We start from the raw sequence: 17,365 nt of genomic DNA, 5'->3' as shown, positions 1-17,365 counted from the left end.
TTAATGAATTACATTTATTTATTTGTCCAATAAGATTAGTCTACCTTTGCCTATTTCCTCCATCTTGTATATTTTGGTTTCTTTGTTCATAAGACTGCCTCACAATCTTGATCAATGGAAAACTCGGGATTTTTCAAATTAACACTAGCATATTGGTTGCTTTTATATTCTTGGTACGAAATAGTCTCTGAGGTGCCCCCATGGTACTGGATCAGGCCCTCTGGATAAGTGAGACAGTTGATTAGCTTGAACTGTTTGGGAGGCCCCCAGGCAGTGGAGCCAGGACCTGTCCTTAGTGCAGGAGCTGGCTTTTTGGAACCTAGGGCCTATGCTGAGACACTTTGCTCAGCCTTGGTGCAGGAAGGAGGGGCTTGGACCTGCCTCAACTGAATGTACCAGGCTGTGCTGACTCCCCAGGGGAGACCCTGCCTTGGAGGAGGTGGGAATGTGGGGGTGGGTTGGGGGGAAGGCTGGGAGGTGGGAGGAGGGAGGACAGGGGACTCTGTGGTTGATATATAAAATGAATAGAAAATCTCTTAATAAAAGAATATAAAAAAAATTAGTCTCAGTTACCTGATTTGTAGTCATCATGAGTATTGTTTTAGCCAGTTACTGGTAATCTGATTTTAATGTTTACTCAGTCAATTCAATTACATAGAAGTCAATTCCTTCTATGAACTATGAGTCATATCTTCCATTTTTTTCATACACAATTTAAGTACTGGACTGATAGAAAATGAAGATCACTGTCAAAGACAAAGTATACATCATTCTCTGAATGGATTGTTATTCTAAATTAGCTCAAATTCTCAGTTTATTTTAAAAACTTTTATTGCATTTATTTGTGTGTGTGTATGTACACACACATGTGTGTATAAGAGTGTGCATTGCATGTCATGGGGGTTGTGAAAGTCGGAGGACAGCCTGCAGGAGTTCCTTCTCTCCTCCTACCCTGTGGGTCCCAGGCATTGAACTCAGATCAGCAGGTTTGGTGACACATGTCACTACCCTCTGAACCATCTCACTGTCCCCATTTCACAATTTCATTTTGTCCAATAGGCAAAACTAACCAATGCCCTTTTCTCCTTAATACAGCTGTTCCAAAACTCTGCGTCTGTGACTTGTAGAGGGAAGTCTTTCTTTGCATTATCTATATGGGTATTTTCTTTCAGGTACCAAAGCCTCAAAGCAAATACTTTTGGAATTGCCAAGCGATGTAGTGGAAGGGTCAGCCAGATCCTTTGTCACCGTTGTGGGTGAGTTTATCAAATTCTGTGTCATGGTGATTTGAAAATCTTGATTGAGGTTGTCTACAAAAAGTCCTAAAATAACCGAATGGAGCTATTTTCTTAAGCTATCGGGGCAGGAAGTGTGTTCAGACCACCTTTTCTGCCTGTTTCCATGTGGGATCTGGCGGCGTGGGAGTTTCCAGACCTGAATCTCTATGAGGCACTCACACTGGTGGGTAACGGTAGATGCTCAGGAAATGGGAGACCCTGTTGTGACCTGTAGATATGAATGCTAAATTAGCCTCTTGGAGATTATGATATGTTGTGATACTGGGAATTTTCTTGGTTTTAAAAAAAAAAAAAAAAAAAAGGTATGTTTCCTAAAGTAAAGTCATTCGTCTATCATCAACTTTCAAGCCTGAGGTAGAGGGGTGGGTTATAGTTTGTATTTCATTGGGTCAGTATCTAAAACCACAGAGTAGAAGCAAGCCAGTAAGCAGCACACTTCCCAAGCATCCACCTTGCTGTGGGATGAAACTTTCAGGAACATTTCATACTCGAAGGCCCTCTAACGCCACACTTAAGAACCACCTGCCTTGGATTCCCTCTAGGAAACTTGGACTTGTTTATGGTTTTATTTATTTATTAATTAATTAATTTATTTATTTATTTTTTATTTTTTATTTTACAACACCATTGAGTTCAACATAATAGCCACAGATTCCCCTGTTCTCCCACTCGGTTTTATTTATTTTATTTTAAATTATGTGTATAGGGGGGCAGTATGTGCACATAAGTGCAGTGCCCAAAGAGGCTAGAGGCATTGACTCCCCTGGAAGTGAAGTTAGAGACAGAGGTGAGCCACCTGATCTGGGTGCTGGAAACGGAATTCAGGCCTGCTTCCAGAGCAGCATGGGCTCTTAACCCCTGAGCCACCTCTCCAGCCTCCTGCTTATACTTTTCAGAGCCAACTTTAAATGTGTTCTGCCCCACCATACATTAACGACCACAGGTGAATATGCTGAGGCGGCTCAGCACGAGCGTGAGCGTATGACTCCCCTTTTCTGTCTTTAGGAGACGTTCTCGGAGTCGCAATGCAGAATTTAGACAGCCTTCTCCATACGCCCTATGGGTGTGGCGAGCAGAACATTGCTCAACTGGCGTCTGACACTTACATACTCGACTACCTGAGCGCTACCCAACAGCTGACAGAAGAAGTCAGATCCAAGGCTCTACTGCTCTTAGCTAATGGTGAGCGGGGATAAGGAGTTTCTGCCAACAGAGATGAAATCAATTGCAACTGATATCACACATGGTCAGCCTTACTCGGTGGTCCCCTGGTGAGACAAAAGTGAACCTTTTAGGTACTCTGGGTCCTAGCTATATGCTCCTTTTTAACTTTAAAATCTGTGTCCGCTGGGCAGTGGTGGCGCACGCGCCTTTAATCCCAGCCCTCGGGAGGCAGAGGCAGGTGGATCGCTGTGAGTTCGAGATCAGCCTGGTCTACAGAGTGAGTTCTAGGACAGCCAGGACTGTAACACAGAAACCCTGTTGTGAAAATAAATAATAATATCTGTGTCCGTCATTTAACCTTATGATATAGAACTGTTGCTTCAAATTGTGAACTCATCTTTATTTTAAATTTTCTTTATTCATACAAGCATACAACAAAATATGGTCATATCCATCCCTGCATCTCCCATTCAACTCCCACCCCACCCTCCCCAACATGCTGCCTCTCACCTTCGTGTCTTTTTTTTTTTTAATAACCCACCAAGTCCAGTTAGCACAGCCCATATGTGCATGGGCGTAGGGCCCTCCCCTGGAACAGGAGACACCTACAAGTGGCCACACCCTCAATAAAGAATGAGTCTCCCACCTGCAGCAGCTACTCACTGCCAGTAGCTCCTTAGTACAGAACCGAGTCTGGAGATCACGTACCCCATCTATGCCAGGATTGGCTTGATCTGACATAGCTCTTGTACAGGTAACAACAGCTGATGTGAGCTCACAGTTGTAATAGCTGCATCATGCTCTGAAGACAGCACTCCACAGTGCTCCTCCCCACCCTCTGGCTCTTACATTTATTTATTTATTTATTTATTTATTTATTTATTTATTTATTTATTTATTTATTTATTTATTGGTTTTTTTGAGACAGGGTTTCTCTGTGTAGCTTTGTGACTTTCCTGGAACTCATTTTGGAGACCAGGCTGGCCTCGAACTCACAAAGATCCACCTGCCTCTGCCTCCCGAGTGCTGCGATTAAAGGCATGCGCCACCACCACCCAGCTGGCTCTTGCATTCTTTCTGCCTCCTCCTCCAAGATGCTCCCTGGACCTTGGTGGTAATGGAGTTAGCATCAGTGAACTCATTTGTGAATTTATCATAGTTACCATAATATCTTATTTGTTTTGGTTGTGAATAGCGGCTGATTCATTTGTCAGCTCCTAGACCTGCTTGCTCAGCTGTGTTCCAATGCAGGGAGGTGATTGGATCTTAATGTTGAAAGACAGTATACAAGCAACATAAAAATGTGATATTGAGGACAGGTCCAGGAGGTAATGCAATTTGGATTTTCTTCTTAGGAAGGTAAAACTGAGTGAAGTAAAATAACCTTAAGGGAAAAGTACTGATTGGTAAGTGCAGTGCTGAGCCAGCTTTTAAATAAGGCATTCTCTGTCTACACAGAGGTAGACAACCTGAAGTTACAGGAACCAAAATTGAAGTGATCACATTAGCACATCCCAGGGCTTACGTTCACCCAGTCTACGTCATTCTTTTCCTTCTCTCTCAGGCTAAAAATCAGCTTCCTCCTGTGTTGTGTTTTAGGTTACCAGAAGCACTTGTCTTTCAAAAACTACGATGGTTCATACAGCATGTTCTGCCAGAGCAATCAGAAAGGAAGCATATGGTGAGAGATACAAACTTCCTTTTCAGTAGCATAGGGGGTTTTTCTAAGCTTGACTTGCAAGAAGGTGAGAGCAGCTAGTGCTCAGCGGGGGATTCCCAGCCAAGGGAGTTTCAAAGTGGATTTACAGAGACTAAAGCAAAACCCCAAAATGTGTTATTTGCAACAGCATCCCCATAGTCTCATGCAACTTGCTCGGCTGTGTGATCGTTTAGTGATGGCACTCTGTGATGTCACAGCTCATCAGCTCCATGGCAAGTGTCACATCTTATCTGTACCTCTCAGTCTCATTTAGATGCCAGGAAGGGAAGCTAGAAGGCCCCATAGCATCGGGTTATAGATCATGCCAGTCCTGTTTCTGGGTATGTGTCAAATGGACTATACAGCCAGAACTTCGGGTGGCAAAAATCCACCTGCTCTAACTTCTACAAATTTGCTGTCCATCGTATTTTACTGACCCCAACGAAAGGGCTACTGCCAATCAAGACTAGTAACTGTTGACACTGGACAAGTTGTATGAACGCATTACCCAAAGGGAACGTCACCGATGAACCCGTTGGGCAGCCGACATCATCTTTCCCCCTAACTTCTGCTTTGATGATCCCCCATTACAGGCTTAGTGCCCTTACTTTCAAGACATTTGAGAGAATGAAGGAATATATTTTCATTGAAGAGTCGGTCCCCAAACAGACCTTAATCTGGCTTTCAAGCAAACAGAGAACAAATGGATGCTTCAGAAGGGACGACAAGCCTGTCGACAACACTGGAGAGGTGAGGGACTGACAATGAACCCTTCTTTCCGTTTCTCTGTGGCATCTGTCTCCATTGCCCTCCCTCATCTGGGGCGCTTCATCTTGGTGAATGTCGTGCCTTTTGAGTCTGCTGTAGTCACAGGTCCCCTGCATCCTCTCCATGAGTATCAGTCCTGCCTCATGAATGTTTAACCAGAGCCTAGACATAACCCTACGTGAGTCTTTTGTTTGCCTTCTTCAGCCTTTAGTCTTTCTACAGAGCCAGGCTTCTGCAATCATTAAACCAGGAAGAGGAGGAAAAAAACAGGAATCAGCCGAGACAGCTTCTGGGAATTTGGAGTCAGACGGGAGGGGTCTTGAGTGTGTGAGGAGTTCCTTTCTGTGCCTTGGTCCTAAGGTTTAAATCCCGGTCTCAGGGTAGGAATGCAGCTAGCTCGGTTGGTAGAGGGTGTCAACACAAAGACACAGCTCTCACCTCAAAGAGAATGAGAGAGGGTTTATTCTGAAGCCCAGCGTGAGTGACCATGGTCCAGGAACACAGATTGAGGTCACTCCAACTTCCATCTTCCAACTCTAACAATTTGATTTAGTTTTTAAGTAACAGAACGAAGGAAGCCATAACTCAGAGAACTTTTCAAATACATCAGTGGGAACAGTGACTAGGCAGTCACAGCAAAACAGGGAAAACTCGGTGACCCCAGGACTCAGATACTGTCTGATGACACTCTTAGCTGTTTGTTGGTGGAAGCTATGGAGTTGTTAAGTTAATATAGTCCAAACAGTTTTTATCTGTTAGTCACAGGATGTTAGGTCAGACACAGAGGTGCGCAAGGAATGGCTATTTAGGAGGTTAAAGAAAGCTGAACGGGGTTCTGGAACTGCTACATTCCAACCTCTCCACGACCACTGATGTTTTAATCAGTTAATTAGCCTTTTAGAAAGTTCAGTGGCAAATGTAACTTCCTTCTGGGGACTTTGTTCACAAACGCTTGCAGTGTGCATGAAGCCCTGGATTCAACCCCTAGTCCCACACAGATCCTACCAGGCATATACCAGATTTGGTGGCACGTCCCTGTAATCACAGCATTTGAGAATTAGGAGAGACAGGAGGGGCAGAAGTTCAAGGTTATCCTCAACTAACAAGTAGACTACCTGAGAGTCTGTCTCAAAAAAATAAAAGTGAGGCATGGTGGCCCACACCTTAAATACCAACACTGAAGAGGCAGAGGCAGGCAGATCTCTTTGAGATTGAAGCCAGCCTTATCTGCTAGAGAGCTCCTGGCCAGCCAAGGCTACATAGCAAGACCCTGTCTAAAAAATAACACAGCCAAAACAAAAACCAACCAAACAGCAACAACAAAAACATCAAAGTCATGGTTTGTTTAATGCTGGTTTTCTCCAGGGATTTTTATGCATGATCAGTGAACAATTCATGCAGTTTTAATTCTTTTCTAATTTGCACTATACTCATATATGAGTTCTAATAACCTGTACTGGCTAGTTTTATGCCAACTTGACACAAGCTAGAGTCGTTTGGGAAGAAGGAACCTCAACTGAGAAAATGTCCCCACCAGAGTGGCCTGTGGGCAAGTCTGTGGTGCATTTTCTTAACTAGTGATTGATGTGGGAAAGCCCAGACCTTTGTGACTGATGCCACCTCAGGGCAGGCCGGGCAAGTTTGGGAGAAAAAGCTAGTGAGCAGCATTCCTCCATGGCCTCTGCTTCAGCCTGGAGTTTCTGCCCTAACTTGTGGGACTACAGTCTCTGTGAGGTAAAATAAGCCCTTTCCTCCCCAAGCTGCTCTTGGTCATTGTCATGTCTTAGTTAGTTCCTGTTGCTGTGAGGAGACACCTTGACCACGGCAACTCTTATTAAAGGAAAATATTTCATTGGGGTGGCAGCTTACAGTTCCAGAGGTTCTGTCCATTATCATCATGGCAGGCAGTGCAGAAGCAGACATGGTGCTGGAGAAAGAGCTGAGAGTTCTGTATCTTGATCCACAGACAACCGGAAGTGAACTGTCTACACTGAGCGTAGCTTGAACATAGGAGACCTCAAAGCCCACCCCCACAGTGGCATGCTTCCTCCAACAAGGCCATACCTACTCCAACAAAGCCACCTAATACTACCATCCCCTATGGGCTTATGGAGGCCAATTGCATGCAAATTACAGCAGTCATGGTGTTAATCACAGCAGTAGAGCCCCAGGAAGATGCTATTGTAACTGCCACTTTGGCAGGAGTTTCCACGAAGTCTTTCATCTCCTTTCTGTCCAACCGCATCAGCAAAATGTTTCTTTGCTTTCCTCAAATTAATACCAAAAGAGCCATGTGAGCTGCTCAGAATTCAGGCCAAACACCAGGCCACATAATACCATATACTTATGCACAGTTCACATACGTTTAACATTCTTGTTTTATTTAATTACTCCACTGAGTGTTAATGGAATCTCACTCAGATAGCATGACTACGATTTATCTAACTTAAAAACTATGTGTTAAAGTGTTTTTGTGAATAACAATGTTCAGTCAAGCATTTTTTCCTAGTTAGTCTCAATTCGGAAACAGCTGTTCTTTTGTGTTCTGCTATCCTAATATGGCTCACTGTTTCTTTGTTTTCAGGGCAGCGATGAAGAGGATATTATGCTCACTGCATATGTCGTCGGGGCGTTCTTTGAAGTTGGATTCGATTCCAGTGTATGAATTCCCATCATCTCTGGCTTTACTTAGCTGAATGCACATTATTAGATAGACCCTGGATTCAGAATGACTTGAAATTTGTAGACAGGATAAGATACCAAGACAACAATATGTAATCCATTACCATCCTTTAAACTGATGATATTCAAAATTCTTCTGGTGTACTGATAGGATTGAGGTTTCTCCCAGCTTGGATACAGTCATGGAAAAAAAATACTTTTTTGTAAGATCTCAGGTATTTATATGTTCCCTGAGCTGCAGCCATGGACTTCGGATTATGAACCTCTGCTGTGGCAGCCATGAGGGCACACACCAGTGTTCAGTGGTAACTACTCCAGTGTTGCATAAAATCAAGGCAAAGCCAGGTGGTGGTGGCGCATGCCTTTAATCCCAGCACTCGGGAGGCAGAGGCAGGCGGATCTCTGTGAGTTTGAAGCCAGCCTGGACTACCAAGTGAGTCCCAGGAAAGGCACAAAGCTACACAGAGAAACCCTGTCTTGAAAAACCAAAAAAAAAAAAAAAAAAAAAAATCAAGGCAAAAGGATCATGATGTTTGAGGCCAGTCTAGCCTATACAGCAAGACCAGAATCAAAAACAAAGGCAACTATCAGTGAAAAAGAATGTCTGCTCTCAGAAAATCCATAGTCTAGAAGTCTGTTTTCAAGTCACAGAAGCATTTTCAATATGGTTTCAGGCCACAGACTATCCATTTACAAAATCTGTTCCTGAAAGAGATACTATGTTTTCAGGGTTGTTAGTGTATCTGGAAATACAAACCTCTATTTAAAGGATGAAAGTAAAACATTTTAGGTCTAAAAGAACTGTGTGTGATCTGGGGAGATCACTCAGTAAAGTACTTGCCTCACATGCATGAGGAAGACCTGAGCTCTGTTCCTAGAATCTGTGTACAAATGCAGGTTAATATGGTGACACATGCCTGTATTCCTATTTCTGATGAGACAGAGAATGGAGGAGATCCTTGGGACTCTCTAGCCATTGTCTCAAATGAGGTAATTGGTGGTTTTCAGGTCGGCACCCAAATCCATCCTCTGACCACCATGGCACATACACAACATAGATACGCACACACATACAGTTGTATGTTTTGAGACATGAAAGAAGTTTATATTATAGGTAAAACATTGCCGATCTAATATCAAAACTCACTTTACTCCTTAAATTTTGTTTCCCCTCTACTAACAATAGTCCAAATTTATTTTTCTGATGCTTAATAAAGATAGATCATGTGAATACATGATAGTTTTGTAAGTAAAAATGGAGTATGTGAATAGATGTGATAGGTTTGTATGTAAAATGTGCTTCGGGGATATATTATGTACATTGTAAACTGCATTATAAGCAGGGGTTAGCTTAAGTATTCAGCAAACTCATGAAATGTTCAGGTGTCACTTACGGGCATCTCTTCCCCTCCACCAGTTTCCCGCGCTCCGCAATGGTCTCTATTGCCTGGAGGAGGCATTCTCGAATGGTGTCACCAACGGCGACACACAAGCTGTTCTGGCTTACGTGCTTGCACTGGCTGGAAAAGAGCAGCAGGTGAAATCCTTACTCCAGAGCCTGGATCAATCTGCTACAAAAACCAGTAAGTCTTAGTCCATGTGGCTTCGCAGGGGAGAAACTACTGAAAAGGAAGGGAGGCTGTGGCTGAGGCTCACATCAGAGCCCTCCCTCCCCCAAGGGGCCTCTGCTCCTCCTCCAGGGCGCGTCAGCAGCAGCGTGTCTTCAAAGACTGTCAGATAGTTAATTTCTCTCTTTCTCTTTTTCACCATTTTTGTTCTCAAACGGATGAAGTAAAGGAAATTAAGCATGCTGCAGACAATAATTACTTCTGAAACCACTTATGACCCTAAGGAGATACCGTACTTATTCCCAGAGTCTGTATGGAAAAATACCACAGCCTGGCTAACTTAAACCTCAGAATGCTTTTCCTCTCTTAGAGGGTAAAAGCCTAAGATCCAAATAGCAGGAAGTGTGGGGACTTTGCCCTTTGCCCTGGTGTGGTGTTTCCTCTGTATGTGGACAGCCTTAGCACCCTTTTGTATGTCCATATTTCCTCTTCTCATAATCACCATCAAACTGGACCGTGTAGCACCTTAGAAAGCTCCTTTTAACTTTATCTCTTTAAAGATCCTATCCCAAAATCCAATCACATTCTGAGGTTAAGACTTCAGTATATGAATTTAAAATTTAGGATACAACAAGAATCCAAAGACTAGAACCTGTCCCCTCTGAATGGGTAAGTTATAGCAGCTTGTTTTAAGGACTGTGAAAATTCTTTTTATAGAGACCCATTTCTCCGTTTTCTCAGATAATATGATACACTGGGAGAAAGAAGAGAAACACGAAACAGAAGGCTCCCCATCGTTCGTTCCTTCGGCACTTTCTGGTGAGACAGAGAAGACCTGCTATGTGCTGTTGGCTGTCGTTTCTCAGGTCACTCAGGACCTTGATTATGCTAGTAAGATTGTTCAGTGGCTCGCCCAGCGGATGAACTCCCACGGAGGCTTCTCTGCCATACAGGTGATTAGCCTGATATGAGGTGAATGTGTTTAATGCGGAAGATGCCACTCTAGATGGCAACAATAACGGTCATGCAAACATAGATTCTGGGATGAAGAACGTTTGATATTCTCTGTAAAGATTTATTTTGCTTTATGTGTATGAATGTTTTCTATGCATGTGTGTGCACCACATACATGCCTGCTATATTACCTTGATCTGGAGTTGGTTGTGAGCCACGATGTGGGTCCTGGGAATCAAACCTAGGTCCTCTGCAAGAGCAACAGTGCTCTTAACCTCTGAGCCATCTCTCCAGCCCCCACACTTGATATTCTGAATCCTGTTTTATTTAGTCATGCGCTCGTCATTGTGTTTCAGACACTCTTTTGGGGAGATTCTATTTCAGATGATGCGTGAGACCCTCCCTTTAAGGAATTCAGGCTATCTGTCTCTCCACTGCACAGTGGAATGTTAGTCTAGAAGAGTTTTCTGTGTAAGAACAGAGTCTTGGTACAGTTGATATCTGATGGCACAAAGGTCAAACCACATGCCAGTTAGGAATAAAGATCTCTCCTGGCTTCTGTGGTCCCCACATCAGAAAAAGAAAAGAGAGGGAACGGGAAACAAGAAAATGAATGGCCATGAAGCAGTGGATGATTCCTTCCCTAACAGGGAAAATTGGAAGTCAGGGGAGTTGCAGCTTCATTGCACGAGTTTCCTTCTCTCTCCTTTAAGGCTGAGTCCCCATGAGATGGCAGGCTGAGGAATTTCCAGAGACCTCTTCTGACTTTGGCCCCTCTTTAAGTCATCCTATTGCACCACACCTTCACTTTCTGAGTACACGTGACGTGATTTTCCCCAGTGGGGATGGTTATTTATCTTTAGAAAACTAAAATCAAATTAAGTTTTGCTAAAGAAAATGAATTGGCAGCGTCTCACACATGTAAACATTCTCTGTTGTTCGGGGCATCGTTTCTTGTCCTATCTCCAGCTTCAGGAATGTTTGTAGGAACTGGCTGGGACAACCATGACTGACCTTGCACCACTGTTCCACGCAGGACACCACGGTGTGCCTTCTCGCCCTGACCCGATACATGAAGCTAACTGGCTCTAACTCACAAAACACCGTCACCTTGAACACTGAGGAATCTGAGGAAGTTTTCACTGTCGACAATGATAACCGCCTTGTGGTACAGCGCTCAAAACTGTCCAGAGGGCACGGACAGTACACAGTGGCTGTAGAAGGAGAAGGCTGTGCCTTTATCCAGGTAATGGAGGCCCTCCTCAGAGAGAGAACTGAGCTTGCCTGCAAGAATTCAGATCCCTCTTCAGTTACACGTGAAGTGTTTTGTCATTTTGACTCTTCCTATAGTTATCTCTACTTCCCTCACATTTTTATAATCAATAGCAGAAAATACAAGCTATGTTATGTAGAAGTTATTCCCATTTTTTATTCATTTTAAAGTTAACACACAGAGGGACTAGAGGACGATTCAGTGATTGAGGAGAGTACTGGCTACTCTTGTAGAGGACACTGAGTTTGATTCTCAGCACCTACATTGCGGTTACAACTCCAGTTCCAGGAGATCTGATGCCCTCTGCTGGCCTCCTTGGGCACTGCACACAAGTGGTGCATAGATGCCGGCAAAACACCCATACACATGAAATAAAATAAGTCTTTAAAAAATAATAAAGTTGGCATGCAGAGTAATAGGCTTCATGATAGCATTCTCATGCATGTTTTGTTCTTACTTGTCTTCTCTTTTATGTCATATGCACTCCATTATCCCCTCCCAAACAAGAGCTCTTCTCTCCATTTCATGATCCTCTTTCTCGTCTCCTCTCTCCTCCGTCTTTCTCTCTCTCCATACACATATACACTCACATAAGCACAGATATGCAAATTAAACATTTTTATGAATTAAATTCGTTCTTGGACAGTTTTGCATAAGCACAGCTAACTAACAAGTTTCTTGAGGAATACTGCTGGTAGAAGTATTCCACCCTCATCAAATTACATCATCATGCTGTGTCTCATGAAACCTACATTTAGTTTATCCTGGTCCCCTGATGATAGCGATGTAAGGCACATTAGTAGTGGAGTTAGATATTCAACAGGTCCTTCGGTTCTTACTACAGATTCTTTGTAAAATGTTATCCTTTCCAGGCCACCCTCAGGTACAATGTGCCACTTCCTAAGAAGGCATCAGGATTTTCCCTTTCCTTGAAAATGGGGGAAAGCAACTCTTCAGATGTATTCCAGACTAAGTTTGACCTCACAGTGACCCTCGAGTAAGTATAACATCTTGATATCCACTTCTAGGTTAGAGAATTACATCAAAGAATTGTTTCAAGTAGGACTGAATAAAAACAAGTTTGAATGATGGTGACTATGGTGAGTCATGTGTTGACGGGTGATATTCTACACCACAGTTACTTCACTCCTGGCTCAGTAGCAAATCTTCAGCAAGGTCCATCTATGCATGTGTGGTTCACACTCCTCAGCTACAACCTGGGAGCTGTTGCCTTGCTGACAGATCAACAGTGTGGAAGATCTCCTCTGGTGTTGGGCAAATCTAAAGCTGACAAGAACCTACATAACATAAACACGGAAATTTTGTCTGTAAATTCTGACTTGGAGAGATTGGGGAAACTTTGCGTCCACAGACTTCATCATCTGTACCAGCTAATGTCAGGTCATACACTTGTCATCTCGTCCACTGTGATGCAGCTGTGATGATTCTTTGACATTGGAGAATGAAGTTTTCCAGCTCCTTCCCTTGCAGCCTTTGCCAGCTCTCCAGACACCATGCTTATTGGTGTATCTGTCCGCCTGCCACCCACACTGAGAGAGCTCATGTTTCTAAATCCATGTAGAAATGTGTTTGCTTTTTCATGCCAGGTATACGGGAACTCATGAAAGCTCCGATATGGTCCTTGTGGATGTGAAGATGCTCTCTGGGTTCACTCCTGTCCCCTCATCCATCCAGGAGGTAAATACGAGTGGCCCTGTTCACTAGTACAGAGAAAATGTGAATACGTAAGAAAAAAAATCAAACTAAATAATGGAATCCTTCATCCAAGCATACGTCTTCAGATTTCACATGTGTCTTTGGTCTGTACTGGAAGAGAAGAAACTATATTCTTTTTTTTTTCCAAGACAGGGTTTCTCTGTGTAGCTTTGCACCTTTCCTAGAACTCACTTTGTAGACCAGGCTGGCCTCGAACTCACAGAGATCCACCTGGCTCTGACTCCCGAGTGCTGGGATTAAAGGCATGCAAACTATATTCTTATTCTGCAGTAATGCACAGTCATTATGCCAAGGTTCATCATGTATTTCCTTGCCCAGTTCCCTCATATACTCACAGAAACACTGAGGTGCCAAGGGACATTTCCCTAAATAGAAGGCACAGTGTTCATTTCTAGAGGGGGACTCTCGGGTATTCTAATGCCTGATCCTCATCCCTTCCTGTCAATCTCTTCAAAGCTTGAACACAACAGCCAAGTAACGAAGACAGACATAAAGAAAGGCCACGTTCTTCTCTACTTGAAAGATGTAAGTTCAGCAGCAATAGTTTTTTTTCTTTCATGCTTTGTCTCTGAGTTTTATTTCATGGCTTTGTCTTCTGAAGGGTGTTTGAAAACTTCTGTTTATCATAGATGTGTGTGAAAGAACGTATTGTTTAATGAGACATTGAGTATAGTCAGTGTTCTGTCTCACTAATCATATCCTTTCTATTAACCAGTTATTTCATGTAAGCATGGTTGCCTGACTAGATAGTTCTCATATTTAGAGGCATCTTCATTCCTTACAGAATGTAATGGAGTCATTTACAGAGACAAATAATTAATTCTTCTACAGCTTGAACTCCAATGAAGGATAACATGATTTTTTTATTGTTTAAACTGTGTATATTTAAAATGTATACTGTGACATTTTGATATACATATGCATTTCAGATTATTGTAAACAAGCAAACAACCCTCTCTTCATATAATTACATTTTTAGTATAATACTTTAAAATTTATTCTTACTGAGTTTCATACACATATACAACATATTTTAATCATAGTCACTCTTTATTCCCCACACCACCTCCCAGGAACCTTACACACACACACACACACACACACACACACACACACTCCCTCCAAACTTCATGTCCTTTTTTTAATAACCCATGGGTCTCATTAGTGCTACTCATATGCACATGGGTATGGAACATGCACACTGTAGCATGGTCAACCTACCAGAGACCACACCCCTAAAAAAACTGACTCTCCCTGCCCCATCAGACTTCCTTTGTCAATAGTGAAAGGTGTTCTTCTTCTAACATGCCAAATAATTTCCTATTGTACACGTACCACAGTTTCTATATCCACCAATCTGTTGATAGACAGACATGGGTTATTTCAGGTTATTTCTATACCTTGGCAATTGTGGCCAATGTTGAAGTGAGTATGGCAGTGCCTTTTCAAGATAAAAGTCTAATTTATCTTGGATGCACCCTCACAAATAGGCTTTCTGAGTTGTATAGTAATTCTATTTTTGTTTTGGGGGTTGAGGAACTCCAAACCATGATGTGAATTTTAGAGCCTTGCTTTTTAGGCACACATCATTCCTACTCACACAAACCGACAATTCTCTAACGTGTTCACCTAGGCAGTGTGACTTAATGTTTGCGTGATTTAATGTCAGCTGACTCGTTGTTTTGCTATTCTATAAGACAGTGACGGGATTTCGGGTTTTAATTAGGTAGGTCATGAGCTTGTGGAGTAAGTTTCTCGATGACTTTGTTTTTTCAGACCTACTAGGACTTGCTTATCATTCGTGTCTTTTTAGGTTCCCAGGGCACCAACCAGCTTCACCTTCTCTGTCGAGCAAACCAACATTGTGTCCAACATCCAGCCTGCCCCAGTCACGGTCCACAGTTACGAGAAAGGTAAGCAACCACGTCACAGCTGTCGGACATGTCCGTAGCTCACACTCTGAGCCGCTACATCCCCCAAATCATCACTGTCTGTCTTCAAAAAGTGAGTAAGTGATGGTTTTCTGTTGTGTAACATTTTTTTAATTCCATGGTGTGGATTCTGACTGTGCCAGTTCCCAAGGTATCCCTAACACTTGGCATCTCTTTGATGAATTGTGAAGACTCACCCTTCACTTGGAATATAAACGATGCTAACCTTCCAAGCCTTTCTCTGTTGTCTTTACTGGATCAAAGGTTGACTATTGCATGTGGCTTCTCTGGTTTTGACTTAAGAATGGAAGTGAAAACCTTGATGGAAAAAATATAATGAATTATGTTTCAAAACACTTAGTGTGTTGTGGAGACCATGGCACATCCCCTGGAAGGTCAGCTCGGAAAAATCTGTCAAGGAGTAGATAGCACACTCTGTCCTTGCTAACTTAATGGATTCCATCACAGAACTTGCCTTAGGAGAATATTTAAGGATTGACAAATGCATGAGGGATTACTTCTCTTGAAAAAGTATTGGAAAGATACAATTTAATGTCTTTGTATGGCCTGCCACAGTCTAGTTACACACAGTTGGAGACTTGATAAAGACAGATGCTCTTCTTATTTTTCAGATGAATATGCCTTTGATTCTTACAACATCGATAACATTTCGGATTCCCAATAAGACAAAGCAGAGCATAGAGAAAAGTAAGGATATTGTGTTGAAGCCTTCACAGCAATGCATGTGCTTCTTACAAATCTCTCATTTGTATGAATAATTTGACAGGTCATAAATATATATGTACACATACTTATATATCAGCATGCATGTTATATTTATAGATTCATATATATGTATGTACATATAGAGACATATACACTTGTGTATTTATTGTTAAAATTGTCTTAAATTCCAGGTAGGAAACTATTTCTTTGAATAAACTATTCTCCTGGTCACCATCCTGAAAGAGAGCCATGACCAAGCAGCTCATATCCTGAAGAGTCTTCAATCACAGTTGACTTCCTGACAGCTTCAGTTCCTTTCTTCTCATTAAATGACATCATTTCAAGTCTGGGGCCATTGTTTTCTGTTCTTCCTACTTTTCATTATGGAAATCTCAGGGCTTTGTGAGTGCCACTGAATAATCTGCTTCCTTTTTTTTTTTTTTCAACTTTAAACTCAAGTTTGGGCACCTAACCTATACAGAAAGACTCCTCAAAACCCAAAGAGGGAGAGTACTAGGTAGAAGTGGAGGTGGGGAGATTCGGTTAAAGTTAAAAAAGGATTCTGTCAGCTCGACGCAGAAACACACACAATAAAACATTCTCCAGGAATGATCAGAAATCGGGGAAGGTGGGAAGCAGAGAAGAGTCCTGAATTAAGTGATGTATTGAGTACAGGATTGAGAGGCTAACTGCAGGGCATTTTGTCATTTTAAAAACTGTTGTATGGCTTCAAGCGTAACACTTGTACCAGGAAAGCAATACTGTACGTCTACTCTTGGTCTGACTTAGTGTTCCTGCTGTGGTAATGGATTTCAGGTGAGGACAAAAAGGTGGGAAGAAGCTGGAGAAAATGCTAGAAACGAAAAGTTTCTGTATCAACTTTAACATGGGCTTCTGGATTCACTAAGATTCTTTACAGACAAGAATAAGCTACCAAGTTCTGTGGCTGTGCAGTTAAAGAATTTGGAAGCAATATCTCCTAGAGCAGTGGTTCTCAACCTTCCCAATGCTGCGACACTTTAATACAGTTCCTCATGCTGTGGTGACCTCCCAACCATAAAATCATTTTTGTTGCTACTTTATAACATAATAGTTTGCTACTGTCATCAATTGTAATGTAAATATCTGTGTTTTCTTACCTTTTTTAAAGATTCCCTTTTTGTTTGTTGTTTTTCGAGACAGGGTTTCTCTGTGTAACAGCCCTGGCTGTCCTGGAACTCACTCTGTAGACCAGACTGGCCTCAAACTCAGAAATCCACCTGCCTCTGCCTCCCAAGTGCTGTGACTAAATGTGTGCACCACCATGCCCGGCTAATATCTGTGTTTTCTGATAGGCTTGGGCCACCCTCCAGGACACCATGACCCACAGGTTGAGAACAACTGTCCTAGACTACCAGGATACAACAAAATTTGAAGATATAAAGCATTAGGTGGTTAGTTGTGCTTCCTCTTGTAGTTCCTCCACTCAGGGTATCATGGTCACAGTACCTACACACATTTAACCATATGCCCGTTGGCTGGCATCACAGTGAGCACTTGCCACCAACTGTGTAAGAGATTAAGCT

At 42.5% G+C, this 17,365-nt stretch overlaps 1 protein-coding gene across 1 annotated transcript in view; it reads left to right on the top strand.

The window, feature by feature from the left end:
• LOC102921878 (alpha-2-macroglobulin-like protein 1) overlaps nucleotides 1-16,144 on the top strand; it is a 43,297-nt gene extending 27,153 nt beyond the window's left edge. The window contains exons 23-36 of the mRNA XM_006987853.4: nucleotides 1,173-1,256; nucleotides 2,304-2,480; nucleotides 4,062-4,143; nucleotides 4,755-4,911; nucleotides 7,514-7,588; nucleotides 9,029-9,194; nucleotides 9,921-10,132; nucleotides 11,170-11,379; nucleotides 12,279-12,403; nucleotides 13,014-13,104; nucleotides 13,600-13,668; nucleotides 14,957-15,056; nucleotides 15,707-15,782; nucleotides 15,992-16,144. Coding sequence (XP_006987915.1) covers nucleotides 1,173-1,256; nucleotides 2,304-2,480; nucleotides 4,062-4,143; nucleotides 4,755-4,911; nucleotides 7,514-7,588; nucleotides 9,029-9,194; nucleotides 9,921-10,132; nucleotides 11,170-11,379; nucleotides 12,279-12,403; nucleotides 13,014-13,104; nucleotides 13,600-13,668; nucleotides 14,957-15,056; nucleotides 15,707-15,759 — 1,601 coding nt within the window. The 3' untranslated portion in view covers nucleotides 15,760-15,782; nucleotides 15,992-16,144. The remainder of the gene's footprint in view (nucleotides 1-1,172; nucleotides 1,257-2,303; nucleotides 2,481-4,061; nucleotides 4,144-4,754; nucleotides 4,912-7,513; nucleotides 7,589-9,028; nucleotides 9,195-9,920; nucleotides 10,133-11,169; nucleotides 11,380-12,278; nucleotides 12,404-13,013; nucleotides 13,105-13,599; nucleotides 13,669-14,956; nucleotides 15,057-15,706; nucleotides 15,783-15,991) is intronic.
• The last annotated feature ends 1,221 nt before the right edge of the window (nucleotides 16,145-17,365 follow it).

This window comes from Peromyscus maniculatus, chromosome 3, assembly GCF_049852395.1.
Source record: "Peromyscus maniculatus bairdii isolate BWxNUB_F1_BW_parent chromosome 3, HU_Pman_BW_mat_3.1, whole genome shotgun sequence".
Lineage (NCBI taxonomy): Eukaryota > Metazoa > Chordata > Mammalia > Rodentia > Cricetidae > Peromyscus > Peromyscus maniculatus.
The sequence above is the reverse complement of the archived record's forward strand: the minus strand, read 5'-3'. Positions and strand labels throughout refer to the sequence as shown.